General features: G+C 34.8%; 1 protein-coding gene across 4 annotated transcripts in view; it reads right to left on the reverse strand.

Annotated features, from left to right (window-relative positions):
- Nucleotides 1–25,385, reverse strand: part of UBA6 (ubiquitin like modifier activating enzyme 6) — a 104,376-nt gene that overhangs the window by 44,496 nt on the left and 34,495 nt on the right. For all 4 annotated transcript variants that reach the window (XM_061191425.1, XM_061191424.1, XM_061191427.1 and 1 more), the window contains 8 exons: nucleotides 20,431–20,511; nucleotides 18,265–18,387; nucleotides 16,337–16,460; nucleotides 12,787–12,890; nucleotides 5,512–5,574; nucleotides 4,682–4,758; nucleotides 4,155–4,221; nucleotides 469–612 (listed from right to left, as the gene is read on the reverse strand). In XM_061191425.1, the coding sequence (XP_061047408.1) occupies nucleotides 469–612; nucleotides 4,155–4,221; nucleotides 4,682–4,758; nucleotides 5,512–5,574; nucleotides 12,787–12,890; nucleotides 16,337–16,460; nucleotides 18,265–18,387; nucleotides 20,431–20,511 (783 nt within the window). The remainder of the gene's footprint in view (nucleotides 1–468; nucleotides 613–4,154; nucleotides 4,222–4,681; nucleotides 4,759–5,511; nucleotides 5,575–12,786; nucleotides 12,891–16,336; nucleotides 16,461–18,264; nucleotides 18,388–20,430; nucleotides 20,512–25,385) is intronic.

The following is a 25,385-nucleotide window of genomic DNA, read 5'->3' on the forward strand; positions in this document are numbered from 1 at the left end:
TCTTGTGATGTTTTTACCCTATATAGTTCTCAAACTTTTACCATTCCTATGCTGTCTACCTTTAGAAGTTTATACCTAGAAACTAGGGAATCTGAAGATTCTTGATACCAAAAGACTCCATGGAACAGTTCAAGAGTCCTGAAAGCATATGACTGCTAAACTAACAGTAGTGGAAACTAAATATAAGGATAAGAAAATTCATTCCTTCACTCTCACAAATGAGGGAAACACATCCTAGAATGCAACTTTGGGTTACATGCCAATAGCCTTAACAAATAATCTTGTCAGTTTCCATTACAGAATTAAGTTTTGGTGGCACATCACATCTGACTCATGCATCAAAAAATATTTTAAGGTTGCTTTTATAATATATTAATTAATACTATGTTATAATTCATAACAGACATTCATTATATGGGTGAATAATTCAACCTTAAGTACAAAAAAAAATTAAAATAGAGAACTAACCCACTGGCACAAAGGAGAAAACTTTCCTGTCACAGCTTTCAATACTTCTTGGCTGGCAACACCTCCTACTGCTGCAGCAAGTGGGGGTAAAAAGCCTTGGGCAGTCCAAGAGAGCCAACGCACAATGTCATAATTTACTTCAGGCTGAAACACAAACCACGAAAGACAATAATCTTAACAGTATTCATATGGTATACTCAAAATTTCAATAAATAATTATACCTTAACTTCTAAAAGAGCTACTCAATTTCCCTAATAGTTTTTAAGTCCTAAAAAAAGGTCCCAATCTCATAATAAAAGATCCAATTCCATGTCAGTTACCTTAAGCAGTATATTTCATTACCAGTACCTGCCCAATTTTGCTTTTTGACTCTTTACGTTACACTAGGGAACAATTTAGAATTAACTGGATTATCTACCGTGATGTCGGACAAACAACCAGAATTTTAAAAAACATGTTTTAATGAAAACTATGGAAAAAACTTGCACCTACATAAATGAAAAAAAAAAAAATGACCCATAAAAGATGATGAGCTATCATTTGTGCTTGAAGTGGCAAATAAAAAGTAAAACTGTAAAAAATGAGGCAATACATTGTTAGAAAAGGCAGTTTAGGAAAAAAATTAAGAGAGTAATGGCACTTTTGCGTACAAATCTAATCTAAGAGCCAGTCATCACAAAGTTCTCATTATCATACTTAAACTGAAATGATGTTTCTCAAAATAAAATTTATTAGTATTTTTAAGGAAAAAACGGAGAACTGGATTTTGGAGCTATTATTTTAGCACAATTTCTTATTTGTCACAAAGATCTCTTCGTGAGCTCTGGCTTCTCTTTCTCTTCCTGTTCTTCCAACATCAGTAACTAGAATCGTAACCTACGATTCAAGTAGGGCTCAATTAATCTCTTGAAATTCTATGTAAAATAACAGTACTTGTACATTTAGGGGAAGAAGGAAGGCTTTTATTACATTATTAAAGATATCTATGATACAAAAAGAGGTTACTATCTACTCACTACTCCACCCACTCCATTTCAATTTTCTATATCTGACTATTTTACAACTATTTAGCACTAAACTCAACTCAGATTACAATTTCATTTAAGATGTGGCACTTCTGAATGCAGAGATATTGGTGGTACTGATAATATTAAAAACAATGACAAGAATGCTAACAGAAGCAGGTAATTTGATTGAGCATCTATTTTGAGTTGTATATTAAGTCCACATGTAATCTTCAAAATAATCCTAGGAAATATAATTTCTATCATACAAATTAGAAAACTGAGACTTTGAAAGATTAAGGAATTTACTCAAGATTTTACTGCTAGTAAGTGGTGAAACCAGAATCTGAACCCAAAAAGTCCAACTCTCCAGCTCTATTCTTACCATTAGGTTACACTATCTTTCAAGATTTTATATTTTTTAATAAACAAACATCCAAATCTGGGGAGTTTTTCATCACCCTAGGATAATGACTAAGGCCTATATCTGAATTTCTCCACACAGTCTCCAAAAGATGATACATATCCACAAGAAGAGAAATAAACCAGTGGCAGGGCTTCAGCATTACTAAGAAACAGAAAATATGAACTTCAAATTGCCTGTAAATAGAAAAACAAACACCAAACCCCAAATGAACTATTTCTGGACTTCATATTGCTGCAAGCCTGAACAGAGAGCAGGAAGCGTGTAACCACAGAAAAGAGAATGAAAGGCCTAATGTGACAAAGCACAGTCAAAATCATCCTGAGAAAACAGAAGGCCCATACTAAGTGCAAAAAATACTGAACATGTATTAAGTCTGGCAGATCTCAGCAGTGGCTATGGTGAAAGAACTTCCCTGGGGAGAATGATGTAAATAGAAAGGGGGAGATATCCCTTGACAGAGGAGGCTAAAAAAGGAAGTAAGAGAGGAAGTTAAGTAGGATTTGGCAGAAATCAAAGAGATGCACAAGATATATCAACACGTATCCACCAAAAAATTATTTTTAATTAAAAAAAAATCACCTATTAAAGAAACTCCTTTTCAGGAAGAGAAGAGGAAGAGGGGCTCTAGAAATAGAAATCTGAAAAAGCACCCAAAACCCTTACCCTGTCCAAAAGCATATACAGAAAAATCAGTTTACCAAACAAAGCAGATGTAAAAAGGAGACAGAAAATTAAAGAAACTCTTTTTCAGGAAGAGAAGAGGAAGAGGGGCTCTAGAAACAGAAATCTGAAAAAGCACCCAAAACCCTTACCTGTCCAAAAGCATATACAGAAAAATCAGTTTACCAAACAAAGCAGATGTAAAAAGGAGACAGAAAATTAGAATCAAACATTTCAGTACTGACAATTTCTCCCCCAAACTAATTACAAGGCAGAGTAAATTTGACTGAGTGAATTATATATCAACAAACACTTGGAGATGTGGAAAACAAACACAAAAAACCCCACCTTGAGTCAGAAATTTAATAACTAAGAACCAAAATGATCCATTCCACCTCCCCCAAAGGGGAAAAATAAATAAATAAAAGAAAATATGAATCTATGAATCAAAATGGGCTCATGGTATACCTGGAAAAATTGCCTGAATGATCAATCTTGAGTTATAACCTGGTAAAACTATTAGATTTCGCAGATGAAAAAATACACAGAAGAAAAAAATATACAGGGCCCCAAGGCAAAAAGACCACATTATTTATAAAAAGTAAGAAAAGTAAGCTGACATCGTATTTCTCAACTATTAGATACAAAGCAAGATATCAAGGAAGAAAGTTAACAGCCTTGAATTTTACTTTCAGCCAGGCTCCTTTCAAGCATAAAGGTTACAGAAAAAATTTGAAATGTGTAAGAACTCAGGGAATACAGTTAATTCTAAGCTCCTTCTGAGAAATGCACCAGAGACTAAACCTGATTTCAAGTCTTATTATAAAGCTACAGTAATCAAAATAGGATGGTATTATCAAAAGGATAGAAACAACCAATGGAAGATAACATTGAGTTCAGAAAGAGCCCTACACATATGTGGTCAATAAATTTCTGACAAAGGTGCCAAAAAAACTGAATAAAGAAAAAACTGTCTTTTCAATAAATCGGCTAGAATTACTGGATATTCATACACAAAAAAATTAACCTTGATCTATGCCTGGCAAGATAGAAAAAAACAAATTAATAAAAGTACAAAACTGTACACAATGAGTTCAAAATGTATAGTCATGTACACAATCTATACTTTGTATGGTATAGAAAAATAAACTCACAAAACAATAAACCTACTAGAAGAAAATACAGGGGGAAAAGCTTTGTGATTTTGAGTTAAAAAAGGGTACAAACCATAAAAAAGAAAAACTGATAAACTGAACTTTATCAAAATTAAAAACCTGTGCTCCTCAAAAGATACTGTATTGATAGTAAAACGAAAAGACAACCCACAGACTGGAAGAAAATATCTGTAAAATGTGTGTCTGATAAAGGACTAATTTCCAGATTATATAAAGAATGCTCTCAATTAATAAGAAAACAACCTAATTAAAAAACAGGCAAAGATTTGAAAAACTGAAGTAGAATAATGTCAAGTAACTTGCTTACTGTCACAGAGTCAATAAGTAGCAAAACTGGAATTTGCAGGATAAGAGAACAGTAATATATAGAACATTTATATGTTACATAATTTTTGATGGCCATAACTTTGAACATTCACCTGCTCTTCCAAGGTTTCACTTATAGATGTTGCTAGTTTCAGTAGCTCTTCTGAATCTTGCTGGCATCTAGGATTCAAAATAAAACACCCCAATTTCAATGTTCTCAACTGAAATTTAAGAAATATGTTGAAAAACTGTGGATTACAAAGTGCTTACTGACTTTAAGGTAACTGGTTTATAAATACATTACTTCAAAATTACTTCAAAATCATGCTCACCTAAGAACAGTATATAAATAATGTTTAGTTTTAAATATACATGGCAAAAACTTTTTGCAACAATACTAGGAGGTAAAAAATTCTATAGCGGATTCATAATTTAATAATTCTCAGATTTTTTATTTTAAAAAGTTATAGCTTTTGAAGACTTCAAAATGGGAAAATTCTTATTTAGTATAACTCCATTTTTATAAATTGATCTCTCCACTCCTACCAGAAAAAAGACCAGGTCAGAAGTGTTTATACAGTTTGGTGTATCTAGTGGTATTACAGTAAAAAAAAAAGTTATTTCAAACAAAGAACATTACCCAATATTTGGCTTGCGACTATAGTTCTCCTGAAACTGGTCCAAGGCAAGCATGGCTGAGTGAATCTCTAAAGGTGCCTATTTAGAACATTAAAAATTGGTCAATATTTATTGAGTGTGTAATATGTGTCAGGCACTGTGCTAATGCTTTTAAGACATTATTTAATTTAATCATTATAATAAATGTATTAGCTTATTACTATTATTATCTTTATATAACAGATAAGGAAGCTGAGACTTGACTTCAAGGTCTTAAAGCTATATCTAAACAAAGATCTAAGTTTTAATCCCAGGCTCTATGACTAGTTTTTATTAGGTTATCCATATGAAACAAAGTATTACCAACTGAACAAAGGAAACAAAATGTCTGTACAAGAGCACCGAATTCCTTTTCTTTATCAACATTTACAAATTTGGAAACTGTTAATATTGAATATAATTCTTTACTTATCACAAATATATTCACTGCTACAAAACTGATCCAGTGATTTAAAAAAAACAGAATAAATGCTTCCAAGGTTTTTACGGAAGAACTATGTATTATATAAAACTCTACATGGTTCAGAAAATCTTTTAACATGATCACCTTTGCATAAATTAATGAAACCACCTTTACACTATCAAACCTGGTATATCATTACAAAAGTAAACCTTTTTCCTATTATTCTAACATTTCCATTATATAAATTCCTATTTTTAATCCTTGGGCATCAGCTCTAGATACATGAATACAACTTTTATTTTTAAAAAATCCGACAGTCTGACAGAAATCTTCATAATCTCTTACCAATCCCCACCCGCCTTTCTCAAACCTGCAAAGCATTTATTTACCTCAGGTTTGCTAAAATCCGCAATAAGGCACTTTGGATGTTTTATCTGCTTCTCTAATGGTTCCTAACAGAAAAAAACAAACAAAACAAACAACAGAAAAAAATCCACTATTACTTCAGAGCAAGCACATGATTACTTGACAAACTATACAGAGCACTAAAAGCAATGGCTCCCTCCCAAAGGTCTGAAATAAATAAGGTTGGGCTAATATGTTTTAACTGAAATATAAAACAGCTACCATTCACTGGTTACCCCTTTTCGTATTATCACACTTTATTTATTTATTTATTTTTTTTTGAGATTCCTATATTTATTTATTTATTTTTTTAAACATCTTTATTGAAGTATAATTGCTTTACAATGGTGTGCTAGCTTCTGCTTTACAACAAAGTGAATCAGTTACACATATACATATGTTGCCATATCTCTTCCCTCTTGCATTTCCCTCCCTCCCACCCTCCCTATCCCACCCCTCTAGGTGGTCACAAAGCACCGAGCTGATCTCCCTGTGCTATGCGGCTGCTTCCCACTAGTTATCTATTTTACATTTGGTAGTGTATATATGTCCATGACACTCTCTCACCCTGTCACATCTCACCCCTCCCCCTCCCCATATCCTCAAGTCCATTCTCTAGTAGGTCTGTGTCTTTATTCCCATCTTGCCACTAGGTTCTTCATGACCTCTTTTTTTTTTTTTTTTTTTTTCCCCTTAGATTCCATATATATGTGTTAGCATACTGTATTTGTTTTTCTCTTTCTGACTTACTTCACTCTGTATGACAGACTCTAACTCCATCCACCTCATTACAAACACCTCCATTTCATTTCTTTTTATGGCTGAGTAATATTCCATTGTATATATGTGCCACATCTTCTTTATCCATTCATCCGATGATGGACACCTAGGTTGCTTCCATGTCCTGGCTATTGTAAACAGAGCTGCAATGAATATTTTGGTACATGACTCTTTCTGAATTATGGTTTTCTCAGGGTATATGCCCAGTAGTGGGATTGCTGGGTCATATGGTAGTTCTATTTTTAGTTTTTTAAGGAACCTCCATACTGTTCTCCATAGTGGCTGTATCAATTTACATTCCCACCAACAGTGCAAGAGTGTTCCCTTTTCTCCACACCCTCTCCAGCATTTATTGTTTCTAGATTTTTTGATGATGGCCATTCTGACCGGTGTGAGATGATACCTCATTGTAGTTTTGATTTGCATTTCTCTAATGATTAATGATGTTGAGCATTCTTTCATGTGTCTGTTGGCAATCTGTATCTCTTCTTTGGAGAAATGTCTATTTAGGTCTTCTGCCCATTTTTGGATTGGGTTGTTTGTTTTTTTGTTATTGAGCTGCATGAGCTGCTTGTAAATCTTGGAGATTAATCCTTTGTCCGTTGCTTCATTTGCAAATATTTTCTCCCATTCTGAGGGTTGTCTTTTGGTCTTGTTTATGGTTTCCTTTGCTGTGCAAAAGCTTTTAAGTTTCATTAGGTCCCATTTGTTTATTTGTGTTTTTATTTCCATTTCTCTAGGACCTGGGTCAAAAAGGATCTTGCTGTGACTTATGTCATACAGTGTTCTGCCTATGTTTTCCTCTAAGAGTTTGATAGTGTCTGGCCTTACACTTAGGTCTTTAATCCATTTTGAGTTTATTTTTGTGTATGGTGTTAGCGAGTGTTCTAATTTCATACTTTTACATGTACCTGTCCAATTTTCCCAGCACCACTTATTGAAGAGGCTGTCTTTTCTCCACTGTATATGCTTGCCTCCTTTATCAAAGATAAGGTGACCATATGTGCGTGGGCTTATCTCTGGGCTTTCTATCCTGTTCCATTGATCTATATTTCTGTTTTTGTGCCAGTACCAAACTGTCTTGATTACTGTAGCTTTGTAATATAGTCTGAAGTCAGGGAGCCTGATTCCTCCAGCTCCATTTTTCGTTCTCAAGATTGCTTTGGCTATTCGGGGTCTTTTGTGTTTCCATACAAATTGTGAAATTTTTTGTTCTAGTTCTGTGAAAAATGCCAGTGGTAGTTTGATAGGGATTGCATTGAATCTGTAGATTGCTTTGGGTAGCAGAGTCATTTTCACAATGTTGATTCTTCCAATCCAAGAACATGGTATATCTCTCCATCTATTTGTATCATCTTTAATTTCTTTCATCAGTGTCCTATAATTTTCTGCATACAGGTCTTTTGTCTCCTTAGGTAGGTTTATTCCTAGGTATTTTATTCTTTTTGTTGCAATGGTAAACGGGAGTGTTTTCTTAATTTCACTTTCAGATTTTTCATCATTAGTATACAGGAATGCAAGAGATTTCTGTGCATTAATTTTGTATCCTGCTACTTTACCAAATTCATTGATTAGCTCTAGTAGTTTTCTGGTAGCATCTTTTGGATTCTCTATGTATAGTATCATGTCATCTGCAAACAGTGACAGCTTTACTTCTTCTTTTCCGATTTGGATTCCTTTTATTTCTTTTTCGTCTCTGATTGCTGTGGCTAACACTTCCAAAACTATGTTGAATAATAGTGGTGAGAGTGGGCAACCTTGTCTTGTTCCTGATCTTAGTGGAAATGGTTTCAGTTTTTCACCATTGAGGACAATGTTGGCTGTGGGTTTGTCATATACGGCCTTTATTATGTTGAGGAAAGTTCCCTCTATGCCTACTTTCTGCAGGACTTTTATCATAAATGGGTGTTGAATTTTGTCGAAAGCTTTCTCTGCATCTATTGAGATGATCATATGGTTTTTCTCCTTCAATTTGTTAATATGATGTATCACGTTGATTGATTTGCATATATTGAAGAATCCTTGCATTCCTGGAATAAACCCCACTTGATCATGGTGTATGATCCTTTTAATGTGCTGTTGGATTCTGTTTGCTAGTATTTTGTTGAGGATTTTTGCATCTATGTTCATCAGTGATATTGGCCTGTAGTTTTCTTTCTTTGTGACATCTTTGCCTGGTTTTGGTATCAGGGTGATGGTGGCCTCGTAGAATGAGTTGGGGAGTGTTCCTCCCTCTGCAATATTTTGGAAGAGTTTGAGAAGGATAGGTGTTAGCTCTTCTCTAAATGTTTGATAGAATTCGCCTGTGAAGCCATCTGGTCCTGGGCTTTTGTGTGTTGGAAGATTTTTAATCACAGTTTCAATTTCAGTGCTTGTGATTGGTCTGTTCATATTTTCTATTTCTTCCTGGTTCAGTCTCGGCAGGTTGTGCATTTCTAAGAATCTGTCCATTTCTTCCAGGTTGTCCATTTTATTAGCATAGAGTTGCTTGTAGTAATCTCTTATGATCGTTTGTATTTCTGCAGTGTCAGTGGTTACTTCTCCTTTTTCATTTCTAATTCTATTAATTTGAGTCTTCTCCTTTTTTCTCTTGATGAGTCTGGCTAATGGTTTATCAATTTTGTTTATCTTCTCAAAGAACCAGCTTTTAGTTTCATTGATTTTTGCTATTGTTTCCTTCATTTCTTTTTCATTTATTTCTGATCTGATCTTTATGATTTCTTTCCTTCTGCTAGCTTTGGGGTTTTTTTGTTCTTCTTTCTCTAATTGCTTTAGGTGCAAGGTTAGGTTGTTTATTCGAGATGTTTCCTGTTTCTTGATGTAGGCTTGTGTTGCTATAAACTTCCCTCTTAGAACTGCTTTTGCTGCATCCCATAGGTTTTGGATCGTCGTGTCTCCATTGTCATTTGTTTCTAGGTATTTTTTGATTTCCCCTTTGATTTCTTCAGTGATCACTTCGTTATTAAGTAGTGTATTGTGTAGCCTCCATGTGTTTGTATTTTTTACAGATCTTTTCCTGTAATTGATATCTAGTCTCATAGCGTTGTGGTCGGAAAAGATACTTGATACGATTTCAATTTTTTTAAATTTACCAAGGCTTGATTTGTGACCCAAGATATGATCTATCCTGGAGAATGTTCCATGAGCACTTGAGAAAAATGTGTATTCTGTTGTTTTTGGGTGGAATGTCCTATAAATATCAATTAAGTCCATCTTGTTTAATGTATCATTTAAAGCTTGTGTTTCCTTATTTATTTTCATTTTGGATGATCTGTCCATTGGTGAAAGTGGGGTGTTAAAGTCCCCTACTATGATTGTGTTACTGTCGATTTCCCCTTTTATGGCTGTTAGTATTTGCCTTATGTATTGAGGTGCTCCTATGTTGGGTGCATAAATATTTACAATTGTTATACCTTCCTCTTGGATCGATCCCTTGATCATTATATAGTGTCCGTCTTTGTCTCTTGTAATTGTCTTTATTTTAAAGTCTATTTTGTCTGATATGAGAATTGCTACTCCAGCTTTATTTTGATTTCCATTTGCATGGAATATCTTTTTCCATCCCCTCACTTTCAGTCTGTATGTGTCTCTAGGTCTGAAGTGGGTCTCTTGTAGACAGCATATATATGGGTCTTGTTTTTGTATCCATTCAGCCAGTCTGTGTCTTTTGGTGGGAGCATTTAATCCATTTACATTTAAGGTAATTATCGATATGTATGTTCCTATTCCCATTTTCTTAAATGTTTTGGGTTTGTTATTGTAGGTGTTTTCCTTCTCTTGTGTTTCTTGCCTAGAGAAGTTCCTTTAGCATTTGTTGTAAAGCTGGTTTGGTGGTGCTGAACTCTCTCAGCTTTTGCTTGTCTGTAAAGGTTTTAATTTCTCCATCAAATCTGAATGAGATCCTTGCTGGGTAGAGTAATCTTGGTTGTAGGTTTTTCTCCTTCATCACTTTAAGTATATCCTGCCACTCCCTTCTGGCTTGCAGCGTTTCTGCTGAAAGATCAGCTGTTAACCTGATGGGGATGCCCTTGTGTGTTATCTGTTGTTTTTCCCTTGCTGCTTTTAATATGTTTTCTTTATATTTAATTTTTGATAGTTTGATTAATATGTGTCTTGGTGTGTTTCTCCTTGGATTTATCCTGTATGGGACTCTCTGTGCTTCCAGGACTTGATTAACTATTTCCTTTCCCATATTAGGGAAGTTTTCAACTATAATCTCTTCAAATATTTTCTCAGTCCCTTTCTTTTTCTCTTCTTCTTCTGGGACCTCTATAATTCGAATGTTGGTGCGTTTAATGTTGTCCCAGAGGTCTCTGAGACTGTCCTCAGTTCTTTTCATTCTTTTTTCTTTATTCTGGTCTGCAGTAGTTATTTCCACCATTTTATCTTCCAGGTCACTTATCCGTTCTTCTGCCTCAGTTATTCTGCTATTGATCCCATCTAGAGTATTTTTAATTTCGTTTATTGTGCTTGTCATCGTTTCTTGGTTCCTCTTTAGTTCTTCTACGTCCTTGTTAAATGTTTCTTGCATTTTGTCTATTCTATTTCCAAGACTTTGGATCATCCTTACTATCATTATTCTGAATTCTTTTTCAGGTAGACTACCTATTTCCTCTTCATTTGTTAGGTCTGGTGTGTTTTGACCCTGCTCCTTCATCTGCTGTGTGTTTTTCTGTCTTCTCATTTTGCTTATCTTACTGTGTTTGGGGTCTCCTTTTCACAGGCTGCAGGTTCGTAGTTCCCGTTGTTTTTGGTATCTGTCCCCAGTGGCTAAGGTTGGTTCAGTGGGTTGTGTAGGTTTCCTGGTGGAGGGAACTAGTGCCTGTGTTCTGGTGGATGAGGCTGGATGTTGTCTTTCTGGTGGGTTCGTCCACGTCTGGTGGTGTGTTTTGGGGTGTCTGTGGCCTTATTATGATTTTAGGCAGCCTCTCTGTTAATGGATGGGGCTGTGTTCCTCTCTTGCTAGTTGTTTGGCATAGGGTGTCCAGCACTGTAGCTTGCTGGTCGTTGCGTGAAGCTGGGTCTTGATGTTGAGATGGAGATCTGTGAGAGATTTTCGCCGTTTGGTATTATGTGGAGCTGGGAGGTCTCTTGTGGACCAGTGTCCTGAAGTTGGCTCTCCCACCTCAGAGGCAGAGCCCTGATGCCTGGCTGGAGCACCAAGAGCCTTTCATCCACACGGCTCAGAATAAAAGGGAGAAAAACTTTTGGGAGGTCTGACGTCTTCTGCCAGCGTTCAGTGGGTGTTCTGTAGGAGCAGTTCCACGTGTAGATGTATTTCTCATGTATCTGTGGGGAGGAAGGTGATCTCCGCGTCTTACTCTTCCGCCATCTTGCCCCCCTCTCACACTTTATTTTTTTAATGTTACGTGCAAATAGATAACCTGCTCCAAATAGTAAATTTGGGAAGAATTGGTACAAACATTTGTATACTCGAAAAAATCTATAATCTTAGTCAAAGAGCTACCATATTTTTTTGATACCAAGTTATCAGGACTCATTATGCCCGACATAACTTGAATAAATACCCAGTTAAAATTTTCTGTGTGGAGCAAAGAACACACCAAGGCCAAAAAACCCAACCAACCAACCAACACTCCACCACCACCTCTGCCCCCCCCCAAAAAAGAAACCCAATCTGAAATTTACTTGAGGCATAATTAAAAACTGGGGACAATGGCAAGAGGAAGTAATGCACAAATCTTCCTACAGCAGATATGACTAGCTGTAGCATTTTAATCTGTTTAGCTCTAACTTTGGCTTGAACAAAACCTTGTAGAGAACTTTAGTTAATAATTGTTCTGGAAAAGAAAAGGCAGTCAAGTTAAAACCTTGAGAACTTGCAAGAAAAAACAGAGATGTACTAGACAGCTTATACTGAGAAGTGGCCTAAGGATTTAAGCAGCAAGAGGCTCCTTGGTTCCTTGATACAAGTAGCCTCTACATTCTCTCTATACAGATACTTACCTTTCCTTTCAATGCGAGTTTATGGGAATTATTTAACATTTCCAACATATTACACTATTTCTTGAAATCCAAAAAATTAAAAATTTAGAAACCTGGATTAACAAATATGATAAATAAAAGAAATATTCCTTTTACTTCAAAAATGTAAATAACTGAATAATAAAACAGAACATATACTGAATCAATGCTTATTAAATCTTTCAAATATATATTAGTTACATCTTTTGTCTTAGGAAGTAATTATAAGAAGTATAATCAACTCTTTGATGATTCACAAAGGAGTAGTTCCTTTGAGGTAACTTATATACGTTAACTATATGGATGGGTATTGTAGCTGTAAATTTTTTTGCTGCTATCAGTTTATTTCCATAGATTGATTCCATTTTCCTGAAAGTGGGTACAAATTAAAAAACAAAATCTGTTCAGCCTTTGAATTACTTTTATTGCTTTTTTCTCCCTGCCATTCTTCTGTAAAGAAACATATTTTTAATCAGAAAAAAAAAAATACTTACAAAGCAGAATGTTTTAGGAGTCTTAACTTGAACAGCTATCCCTCCATGTAAATAATGTTCCAGTTCTCTAGTATCACCAATGCTAAAAGAAAATGGTGATACCACTAAAAGGAGGAAAAAAGAAAACCATTATATACTGATATAAGTATTTAAATTTGAAGGTTTATCATCATAAAGATGTTAATTTTTCACAGTTTACAAAATTAAGAAGATCTCAGTATAAATCATTTTATTTGGTGGTGGGTGGAAGTGTGGGGAGCTAGACAGATTATTTTTCCCATACAAATATAAGGACTTAAGCAAAAATGGCCAAGAAAACTTGGAAGGAAAAAAAGGGAATGAGAGGTGCTTATTATTAGATATTAAAATACTTTATAAAGACTCAGTAATTAATATACTGATATTTTATATATATAGTTCATAATAATTAAAATAGTATGATACTGGCTCATGAATAGACGGGCAGACAAACAGAATAGATTATTCAGTAACAGACCCACAAGGGACACAATTAAGGTGGTACCTCAAACCAGCGAAGAAAAGATACTCAATAAATCTTTTGGAAAAAAAGCCATCTGGGAAAGTATTCCAAATGGATAAAAGTTTTAAGTATCAAAAAAGATGACAAAAAAATTATTAGATAAGAGCATAGGAGAAAAATTTCTTTAAAACTTTGCAGTAAGGAAGGCTTTTCTAATTATGACTCAAAAGAAAAAATTGAAAGCTTTGACATCATATACACATAGAGCCATCACAAGCAAAGTCAAATGCCAAACTACAAAAAAATTTTTGCGACTCATATTAAAAAAAAAAACTCAGCAAATATGCCCTATATATTAGGAGTTCTGGGGAAAAATAATCAACAACTCAATGAGAAAGTGGGCAAAGGACAGATGATTCACATTAAAGGAAAAAGAAATAGCTCTAAAACTTAAGAAAAGATACTTAATCTCATTCATAAAATGTAAAATGCAAATCAAAATTATACTATACCATTTTCAATCATACAGGAGACTATTCTACAATTACTGATGTGAAAAGACCATCTAGATGTTTAGTTTAATGAAAAGGCAAAGGGTAGCTCTAGTCATAATATGTTACCTTGCATGTAAAAATGCATAAGGAAATCTGGAAGGGCACACAATAAACTAAGAATAGTGGACAGGTAAGAATGAGTGGGAGCCATAGGTGGGCAATAAAGTTTTCACTATAAACATTTGCCTTCTATTTTTTTTTTAAATTAATTAATTTATTTATTTTTGGCTGCATTGGGTCTTCGTTGTGCACGGGCTTTCTCTAGTTGCGGTGAGCGGGTCTACTCTTCATTGCAGTGCATGGGCTTCTCATTGCGGTGGCTTGTCTTGTTGCGGAGCACAGGCTCCAGGTGTGCAGGCTTCACTAGTTGTGGCATGCGGGCTCAGTAGTTGTAGCTCGCGGGCTCTAGAGCGCAGGCTCAGCAGTTGTGGTGCACGGGCTTAGTTGCTCCGTGGCATGTGGTATCCTCCCGGATAAGGGATCGAACCCGTGTCCCCTGCATTGGCAGGCGGATCCTTAACCACTGTGCCACCAGGGAAGTCTCCCTTCTACTGTTTTTGAACGATGTGCTTATTCACAAAATTAAATTAAATAAACAAGGTTTATATATTAAGTAGACAGAAAAGGTCAGCAGAGTAAACATCAAACTTAGCTGCTGTTACTTCTGGAGTAGAGGGGAGGTCTGAACTAGTACTCATTTTTAACTCTGCCTAAACATATATACATATATATATCTAGAATAAACATATATTGTTTTAGTTATTTAAAAATGTTTTTCAAATAACAGAAAATTACTTTAGAGCAGTAAGTACCAACTAATAAATGTTAAGAAAAAAAAAGTTTCATAAACTGCTACTCTATTCAAATATTCTCTCTGTGCCCAAAGAATTTTTGGTACAAAATGTGGGTTTTCTTTATTTTCATTCCTTGATATCCAGTGGCTTCTCCTGTTAATATATACATATAGCCTCAAGATTCGGATCCAGCACCACAATCTACCATTGCATGGCCCCCAACACAACAAAGGATAATCCTAAATAGTTAGTTGAGTCAATTTATGCAAAAACAGATAAAAATTCTTTAATATCAGTGATCTGAATCTGTATTTTACATATTTAGATATAGTCTGGGAAACATAATCCAACAGTTTTGTTACCAAAGATTTTTTTTTTTAAATGTTTATTTATTTATTTATTTGGTTGCACCGGGTCTTAGTTGCAGCAGGTGGGCTCCTTAGTTGTGGCTCGTGGGCTCCTTAGTTGCAGCTTGTGGGCTCCCTAGTTGTGGCATGTAAACTTTTAGTTGCGGCATGCATGTGGGATCTAGTTCCCTGACCAAGGATCGAACCCTGGCTCCCTGCACTGGGAGCAGAGTCTCAACCATTGTGCCACCAGGGAAGTCCCCAAAGATTCTTAAATATAGATCCAAAGTTGTTTTGGTATAAAGAGCTCGTAACAGGGACTGATTTATTTTTTTTCTCTCCTAAGGATTCATCTTGTAGTCATTAAAAGAAAAATAAAAGTAATCCATTTACTAGTCTATACACTAATCACATAATTATACTTTTAGATGCCCTAAAGATAAAACTGAATCACTCTCAGCTGAACAGGTGTAAACATGCTGTCTCTGAGTTACAAGACATCTAGCAATGTCTTTAACTCTTTTAAACATGGCTGGAGGAAAATCACAAACTACGCAGACTAACGCTGCTATAAATTCATTATTTTCAACTTCAAATGGGCCCTAAATGAAGCCTGATGATTTTTTGATTTTTTAAAATGTTTACTCTCCTCACATCTCTGGCCTTACCACCTTACCTCTCCTTTGGGTCATGATTTCATCTCAGTCCACTGACAAAACAGATTCCTGCAGCTTCTTGCCAATAAATCCACAAATCTGCCTGCAGTAACATCCATTCATCCCTTTATCCAAGCCACTGAACAAAAACATATATCTTCACTTGAATACTTCACTGTCACCTCACCCAACAAGCCTAGACTGTACTCATTATCTCTCTCCAAAACCTGCTCTTCTTGCACTCCCTAATGTGTAAACAAATAAGGTGCCAGAATCTTTGCTCACCTACCATAAAGTTTCCTCTTAAATGTCTTAAGACTCTTGCTATCTCAACTCCCACTGTCACCCTTGCTATATTGTATCTTTAAGTTCCTTGAATTCTATCTTGCTTCTTACTGTTTGTCTCTGCACAGAATATTCTTTTCATCATCTTCATAAGCCAATGCAATCAATTTTAATCAAGACACCCTGTCCCCACTGCTGCTGTACCAAAAGTGAGTAGGTTTCCTTGCTAAGGTTAGAGATCCCAGAATGCCTTTTCTCTCTTTATACCATCACTGCTGAATGTTAGTATCCCCTCACTTGGATTAAATGTCTTGAGGCCAAGAATTGGATCATGTCTATCTGAGCTGATGGTGTGTTCTCGACACTGAGTATAGTGTCTGAACTGTAAACATGCTGAATAATGGATAAGTATAAATGAATTAATTAAACTTACCAGTTATTTGTTGTGTAGATCCATTTAAGCCTGTCATTCCATTAATTTCTCGAAATGTTAGGAATTGTCCTGTTTCAAGTTTGTGAGGACGATTTTCAAGGCAAGTGACAATGCCAGGATTAGCCTAGAAACAAGAGTAATATACTAAAAAACAAGTCCATGTATTCCTTTTTTGTACAAATTCCAAATCTCACACAAAAAGGAACATGTTATCATAAAATTCTCAAAATAACCAAAATTCCAAGCCATTCTTCTCCTTCCATATTAAAAGCAATGCTTTAAAGAATTGTCACAAAATAGTGACTTATCATTTTATTATGTGATTTTGAAACTTATTTTATTATGAATGTTTAAAATATAATTTCTATGTTTGGGGGAAACAGAGTCCACAAGGGAGTTCAAATATTTCACAGATGCAAAGATTCTTGTGATTTATAAAAAACATTCAAAGTGACTGAATGGTAAGTTTCAAAGTCATTCATGACAGACTCTGTGTACATAAAAGATGACTCTAACTTTGAAGATTAAAGAAATGTAAGAACGGAGGACGGAAATTTAAAGCCAGGAAAGTGGTAGTTTAAAGCTTATCCAACACTTTAAAGCAAAGAAATATTATGCACCCCTGCTTATCAAGATAAAAACAGGAAGGAATTGGTTTATCTCATCTAAAAGGTGGATGAGATAGGTCAGACACCAGGAAATTTCCTAACTGCATATAATCCATCACATTGCTTGAATAATGTGATAATAATTTAATTTACATAAAACCTAATGGAATTATAATTCTCTCTTTCATAAATATGTAGATTCTAAAAATTCTCTTGCTGTTTAAGGGTTTGAGAAATACAATTATGATCACAAACATGTAGATAAAATTAATGTAATGTGGGTTTACTAATATCTCAACAAGAATAGAATTCATAAGGACTTTAAGAAGGAGAAATAATTTACAGATAAGTTAAATGGGAACATTTATGATATTTTTCTAATTTTTTATGGATAACCTCCATATTTCCTGCACTATTCAATAAAAGACAATATCAGTGCAATACAAGATCCCTTGGAGCTTATTCTAACTCTATAATATTCTTAGGGACAAACTAACAATAACTAGAGAAGGTAAAAGGCTGAACAATAACCATTCTGTAAGCAAAAATATACAAAAAATGATTTTTCAATGAATTTTTTCTTAAAAAGGGGTGAGAAAGGCAACATTACACTGGGTTTAAAAAGAAAGCATAAAGATAGAAGCACAAATACTATTTGGTCAAAGTATATTATCATTTCCTTATGTTTGGTTTCTTTTGAGCTTTAATGTAAATTGATTATTAAGAGTGCAAATAAAGTTAATGATTTAGGTTAAACTACAGAAAGAGTAGTAAAAATGGATCACAATTTCTCCAATTCTTTCAGGGAATAAAAAATTAAGCTTGCATGATATTAAGAGAACATGGTTAGAAAATTCAGAGTTTTTGATTTGAAGGTTAATTAATTCTTAAACTTTTATCATCCTCCAAATAATGTTTTAGAAATATAACAAATTAGAAAAGCTTTTGTTTATGATGACTTAAGTGTCCATCTTTCTGGTGTTAGAGTGTTGGGCCAAGTGACTTATGACATACTTAGTACATCTATGATCTGACACAATCAACAGTTCAGTAAACACTGACTCACAATTCATGTCCCATAGGAACATGACAGAGAACAAAATTAAAATTAATGACATAAGCAAATGTTCATCAATTGTTAAAAAATGTTAGATGGAATCCAGAATACTCTCTCTTAATATTCTAACTTCAATTTTAAACAAATAAAAAATACTGCATATTATAATATTTTGCTAATATCACCTTTTAAAAAATAGTTTTCACATCAACTTAAAAAAATCAATCATATACATATACAATAATATACGTATATAATCATACTTGCGTTATATTTGAAATGAAAATCTCTTTTGGTTCTTCTCCTGTTGTATCTAAAACTTCAAATTCATCACCGAAATCACAAAACAACCGTGACCAAATTCCATGTATATCTGCACTGATGAACTGTGAAATGAAGAAACAAGTTCAAGCTTATACATTTATATAAAGAAAAAAAACCCCTCAACTACCTTAGGCCTTTTGGTGACAATTTTATTTACAATTAAGCATATTATTTGAGGTATAAAGTGACCACAAATATGATAATTTGTTTGTAAATTGGTTTTGGAATCAAGGATTTTGGTATTTCAGACTGGATATCTAGTGTTAACAAAATCAGAAGCAACATCAGCACACCATCATTGTACATTCTATAATTTTTAAATAACAAAAATTCGTGCCTTGCCCTAAAAATCAAGCACAGAATATAAGAAAGATATCTTGGTTTGATGGTCTAGCAGTGAATTCTTACCTTTCATTTTAGAAAAGAAGAATGGAGTGTCCATTCACCAAAAGCGGTAGAGTTGAAGGAAAATAAAACAGCTAAAAACTGAGAGTGGCGTCAACAGGAAAGGGGCTGAGGAACTAACAGAGCCCGTCGAAATTATGAAAGGTAAGAATCAGATTCTTAAACACAATCATAAATGTTTTATTGAAAGTGATTTTTATAACATATATACATTCTCCAGTCTAAGAAAATGTAAAGAAATTATTTTTGTGCTCAGTTATTTTTAGACATACTGATAATAAAGAAAAAGTCTTAATCTGTAACACATATGATCCTGTATAAGGTGATATTTTTCTAACAAAAACTAAAGTCTATTCATATTTGGGCATAAGAATGTAGCCCATTAAAATAATTTATACCACCTATTATATGAGGTAGTGAAATAGCTAACAGAAGACTACCTCCTACTTGATCATGCACTGCATTTACTATCAAAATAGGTACCTACAGCATTTTTTATGAGACATAAAACTGAGAAGAAATTTATAACCTTTTTTTTTAAGTTTAAAAGCTGCAAACTCAAGGACAATTTCTTTCTCTGCAAAACAACTTTGAAGTATGAATATATGCATCAATCACATAAAGATTTTAGTTTACAACCTTGTGTAATTATTTTGTAAAACTTTTGTGTTCTGTTCTAAATTTACTGACTACTCTGTCTTATTCATCTACTTAATTTGTGAAACAGAACACAAATGTTCTACAGAGTATAAATATGCTATGTAAGTACCACAATCCAAAGATTTTCAGCACATCTATTTTATACAGTATGATGATAGTTTAGTGCCTATCTCAAAGGAACAAATAGCATTTTCCTTTTGCCAAAGGAACAAAGGACCCCACGAAGGAGGTAGAGTTAGTAATATGTATGCAGTTGCAGGGGATGAATTATGATTTTTCCCATCTAGACCTCTTTCCAGTCTTCTCAATGTCATCACTACTTAACAATACTTAATTACTCTGGACAAAAATCTAGGAGTCATTCTTTATCATTCTTTCCTTCACAACTCTTATTCATCCATTCTCAATCCCATTAGTCTGTTTTTACAAAAGATACCTCAAAGTCAATGACTTCTCACACTCTCTATTCCCATCAAGGCACAAGTATCTCTCACTTGGACTACTTACTGCATTAGCCCCTAACTGGTCTAGCCACCTCTACTCTACTGTTACAATTCAACAGTTCTCTTTCTTTTTGGTTTCACGATCCCTTCACATTCTTAAAAATTATTGATGACCCAATTAGCTTTTGTTTATGTGGGTTATACCTACTGATATTTACTGTGTTCAAAAGTAAAACCAAGAAACACTTAAAACACAAGAACACACACACACATTCAATTAGCTGTCAGAGCAATGATATCACCACGTATCAAGTAGACTTTGTAAACTCTACGGCACCCCATAAGAGAATCAGAGGGAAAAAAGCAAATAACATTTCAGTAATATTATAATAGTTTGACTTTGCAGACCCTATGAAAGGGTCTCTGGGACCCTCAGTGTCCTTGGACCACACTTCGAAAACCAAAATTAAAAAGTATTATTGTGATTGTCCTCATGTAAAAAGTTTCTTATATAACTCACTGAAAAGCTATGAATTCTAATACTGAAAGTGCTTTTCCTCTGGTAAACTATATGTCATTATTAAGTGATACTATTACCTTTATTGGAGGGCACTGAGAACGGCAAAAGTCATTGATCTTCTTCTGCAATGATAGTTTGATCTCAGTCAATACTACACACTGTTGAGAAGAATACAAGAATTAAAGATTAAAAAATAAACAATTATTTTGGTAATGTACAACTTCTAAATCAGAAGCATTTCAGTTTGCACTATGCTAAAAATACCTTGTTTTCTTTGTAAAAAATACTATCATATTGTACTCCATTTTAAGGTTAATACCTTCAGAGGTACCGAATAGCAAAAGTAAAAGTAACATATACAGCCATCTCTAGGTATCCGCAGGGGATTGGTTCTAGAACTCCCTGTGGATACCAAAATCTGCAGATACTCAAGTCCCTTACATAAAATGGCATAGTATATACAGGACAAAACCTGCCCACACTAAATTCAATTATCATCACAATTAGAAGCAAACCTTAATATCCTATGTGGCATTTACACAACCCAAATGGTTGGAGATTTTATTTTACCTGTTACCGCCATGGAAATGCTTAGTCATCAAAATATTAATTAAATGCTAGCTTAAAACAATTACATTTTCAAAGAGATACATTAGTTGGCTGAGCTTTCTTTTACTTTTACTTCAGAGATTCAACAGATTCACAATATTACAAGTTTTATTTATGACAGTGCCACCAAGTTCTGTTATTTAAGATAGCAAATTATAATTTTCAATGCTTACTTTAATTTTTTATCATCACCCTGTGAGATAAGTAGAGAAGGTTTTATCATAGCTAACTTAAACTCATAAAGGTCAAATATTTTCTTAGGGTCATTCATCTATCAAGTGGCAAAAGCAGGTTGACACACTCAGTCCAGAGCTTTCCTTGCTGCTGGTTTCCATGAAATGGATAACTCAGTTTCACTACAAATAACCAGGTGTGGATTTAGTTTTATCTAGCTTAGAATAGGGTGTGATTCCTACAGAGCGGTAATCCTCCATGGATCTCTTAATTTAGTTTATATATCTCTCACTGGGTATGCCACGAATGCAAGGCTCTGACCATTCTTTACGTGGGCTGTTTCTCAGGATTGTATTTGCCTTGTACAAACTTGAGAAATGAGGTAATGTCTCCCTCTGGGACAAAGAGCAAGCTTGTTCACTGCTTGCTATAAAACAGCAAGTTCCCCAAGCTCAATGTTCCTTTCCTCTAAAGGAACCCACTACATGTGCAGGCATCCACTGAGCCCTCTGCACTGCACAGGTGGGATTTGGAGGAATGCAGGAGGAAACAAGGCAAATATCATGCTCACACATTTACCATGCTCTGAGTAATAAAGTCCTTAGTCTCTGATCCAGGAATCTCATGTTTTCTGCCAGCATCCATGAAACTGTAACAGGCTAACTTATTAGCTTGCAATTAGGGTAAAATGAAATCCTATTAGACCCAGTACATATTGAGTCTAATTTGTGTTTCATCAGTGCTAGAAAATTCTCAACCATAATTTATTTGAATATGCCTTTTTCTAGAAGTCCAATCTCATGAATTAGACCTTTTTATTCAAGCTCTCATTTCTTTTAATTTCTCTTTAGTATATTCTCTTATTACTGTGTGCTATAGTTTTTATTTTTAGATTTAATTCTATTTATTTATTTATTTATTTTGGCTGCGTTTGGGCTTTGTTGCTGCGCGTGGGCTTTCTCTAGCTGTGGCAAGCAGAGGTCGCTTTTCGTTGCTGTGCGCGGGCTTCTCATTGCAGTGGCTTCTCTTCTTGCAGAGCACGGGCTCTAGGCGTGGGGGCTTCAGTAGTTGCAGCACACGGGCTCAGCAGTTGTGGCACACGGGCTCTAGAGCACAGGCTTGGTAATTGTGGTGCACGGGCTTAGCTGCTCTGCAGCATGTGGGATCTTCCCGGACCAGGGCTCGAACCCCTGTCCCCTGCACTGGCAGGCGGATTATTAACCACTGCACCACCAGTGAAGTCCCTGTAGTTTCACTAATCTCCTCAGCTCTATCTTTCGATTTATTAATTCTTATTCCAGTTGTATATATCCACTGTTTAATCTATTCATTGTTTTAATTTTTAGGACTATATTTTTCATTTCTAAAAGTTCTATTTGAAAAAAAAAAGTTCTATTTGGTTATATCTGCCTGATTGCTTTCAATAGTGTCTTATTTTCCTGTTGTATATTTAATCCCTTCTTGTAAGATTTAGTCTGTTTGAACATCTATATTTTATAGTCCCTATCCAATAATTCTATTATCTGAAATTCTTGGAGGTTTAATTCTATTGTTTGTTATATCCACTGACTCTTGATCATGCTGAACTGCTTTTTCCTGTCTTACTATTTTGTATTATGAACACAACCTCATAGGAGCTTTATATATTAGAATATACTGTGGCCTGGTTGAAGGTATATTCCTCTAGATCTTTTGTTTCTGTCTGGCATTCCAGCATATCACCAGCTTAGTACTATGCTTTTTGTGTGTGTGTGTGTTTGTGTGTCAAGATATTTATTGTGTACAAGATAGTTTACTGTCTTTTTCAAATTCTAAGCCCTGTATAATTCATTCACTCATTAGGCTAAAAGAGGCCTTAAGAAGTTATTCAATATAATCTCCTGAATCCAGGCAAGTCTACATGATAATGTGCATAGAAGTTAAATCAAGACTTAAAATCTTTAAAATCACAAGGCAACTTCACAGCTTTCTCAATCACCCTTGTTTCAAGACATAACAATCATCTCAAATAGGTTATACACAAAAAATTACTGATCAGACATTCACAAAATATGCTTTGAATGAAAATAACATAGCAACAATTCACTCAGAGACACCTATATGGCAAAAACTATACCATAATACAAATCAGAAATAAGAGTTTAGGATGAAAATTTGAAAAAGGTACAAATTTAAGGGCCGATAACCTAACTTTTCTTAAACTTACTGCTCTCTGTCTCCAAAGTTGTGCTGTATCAATAACAGTCTTCCACAGTGCCTCTTCTCTATAAAGGCGAATATACCAAAACCAGTCCAACTGGGTAGTCATAGATTGTAACTAATGCAAGTCAGTTTTGTAAGGTATATTTGATATTCCATCTACATAACCAGGAACTGTCTTAAATAATAACCACCCTATATTTAACCACAACCATAAATCTCATTCTGAATCAACTGAAGAAAATGCCCCCAAATTCAGATTTAATTCAATTTGAAAACCAATTCATTTCCATATAAACCATTTTTTAAAAAAGAAGCTGGAATAACATTCTGAGTTATTCATAATCCTGGGAAATCATTAATTTGGGCAGTGGTTTGAAACAGCATAAAAGAAATTATCAACCAACTTTTCTCACCTCTTATGTAAGAAAGAAATGTTACTTTAATAGTTAAGAAGGCAATGAATTGGCTGACAAGGGCCCACGGTCTATGGATGAATCTAGAGATGGGATTAGGGAATGGGACATCAACTTGTGTTGAGATGTAGAATCTTCAACATTTACCAAATCTTTTCCAGAGGTAATACCTTTGTTGGCTTGTCTTTCTTTTTTTCTCTCTGGTGAAACTATAAATTCTGAACTACCAATGCTCAATTTCTGTGACATTTCCACCACTGACACTGGAAAAAGCTTTGTTTTACAAAAAAATACACAAAGTACATTTTTCTGAGAAGCAGATGAACAGTTGGGGCATTCTGTGGATTTTTTACCACAGCTGCTATCAGCCGTTTGCTTAACTCTGCAACAAAAGCAACTTGAAAGAAAGATGTTTCCACAGTTTGAGGAAAAGAACCAGACCAAAAAGGATAAGGGAAGCTGATGGAGAAAACTGTAACTTCCAAATGGTGAGGTCCTTAGGTTAATGATGCACTAGACTTACAGTCACACATTAGAGTTCACTCAGTATGACACACTCTAGGTCCATCCACCTCACTACAAATAACTCAATTTCGTTTCTTTTTATGGCTGAGTAATATTCCATTGTATATATGTGCCACATCTTCTTTATCCATTCATCTGTTGAGGGACACTTAGGGTGCTTCCAGGTCCTGGCTAGTGTAAATAGAGCTGCAATGAACATTGTGGTACATGACTCTTTTTGAACTATGGTTTTCTCAGGGTATACGCCCAGTAGTGGGATTGCTGGGTCATATGGTAGTTCTATTTTTAGTTTTTAAGGAACCTCCATACTGTTCTCCATAGTGGCTGTATCAATTTACATTCCCACCAACAGTGCAAGAGGGTTCCCTTTTCTCTACACCCTCTCCAGCATTTATTGTTTCTAGATTTTTTGATGATGGCCATTCTGACTGCTGTGCCGTGATACCTCATTGTAGTTTTGATTTGCATTTCTCTAATGATTAGTAATGTTGAGCATCCTTTCATGTGTTTGTTGGCAATCTGTATATCTTCTTTGGAGAAATGTCTATTTAGGTCTTCTGCCCATTTTGGGATAGGGTTGTTTTTTTGATATTGAGCTGCATGAGCTGCTTGTATATTTTGGAGATTAATCCTTTGTCAGTTGCTTCATTTGCAAACATTTTCTCCCATTCTGAGAGTTGTCTTTTCGTCTTATGTTTTCCTTTCCTGTGCAAAAGCTTTTAAGTTCCATTAGGTCCCATTTGTTTATTTTTCTTTTTATTTCCATTTCTCAAAGAGGTGGGGTCAAAAAGGATCTTGCTGTGACTTATGTTAGGGCAGGCCTATTGTTATGAACTCCCAGAGAAGATCTTTTTTTTTATTCAGAGCTCAAGAGAAAACAGACAAGCTTCTTGTTCTGATGGGCAAAGACTGTTCTCCTACACCCTTTCATTAAGGGTGTAGCTTTCTGAGGTTCCAGAGAGCTACAAAAGGTGGTATGTCTCAATTACACTTTTCTATCACATATAGACAAATTTTTATTGTTTTTGTGTGACCATTAATTCACAGGAAATGTGGTTACTGAGACAGACAAACCCTGTCCCTGAAAATGACCACAGCCAACAGTTAAC

This window comes from Eubalaena glacialis, chromosome 5 (genome assembly GCF_028564815.1).
Source record: "Eubalaena glacialis isolate mEubGla1 chromosome 5, mEubGla1.1.hap2.+ XY, whole genome shotgun sequence".
In the NCBI taxonomy this organism is placed as follows: Eukaryota; Metazoa; Chordata; class Mammalia; order Artiodactyla; family Balaenidae; genus Eubalaena; species Eubalaena glacialis.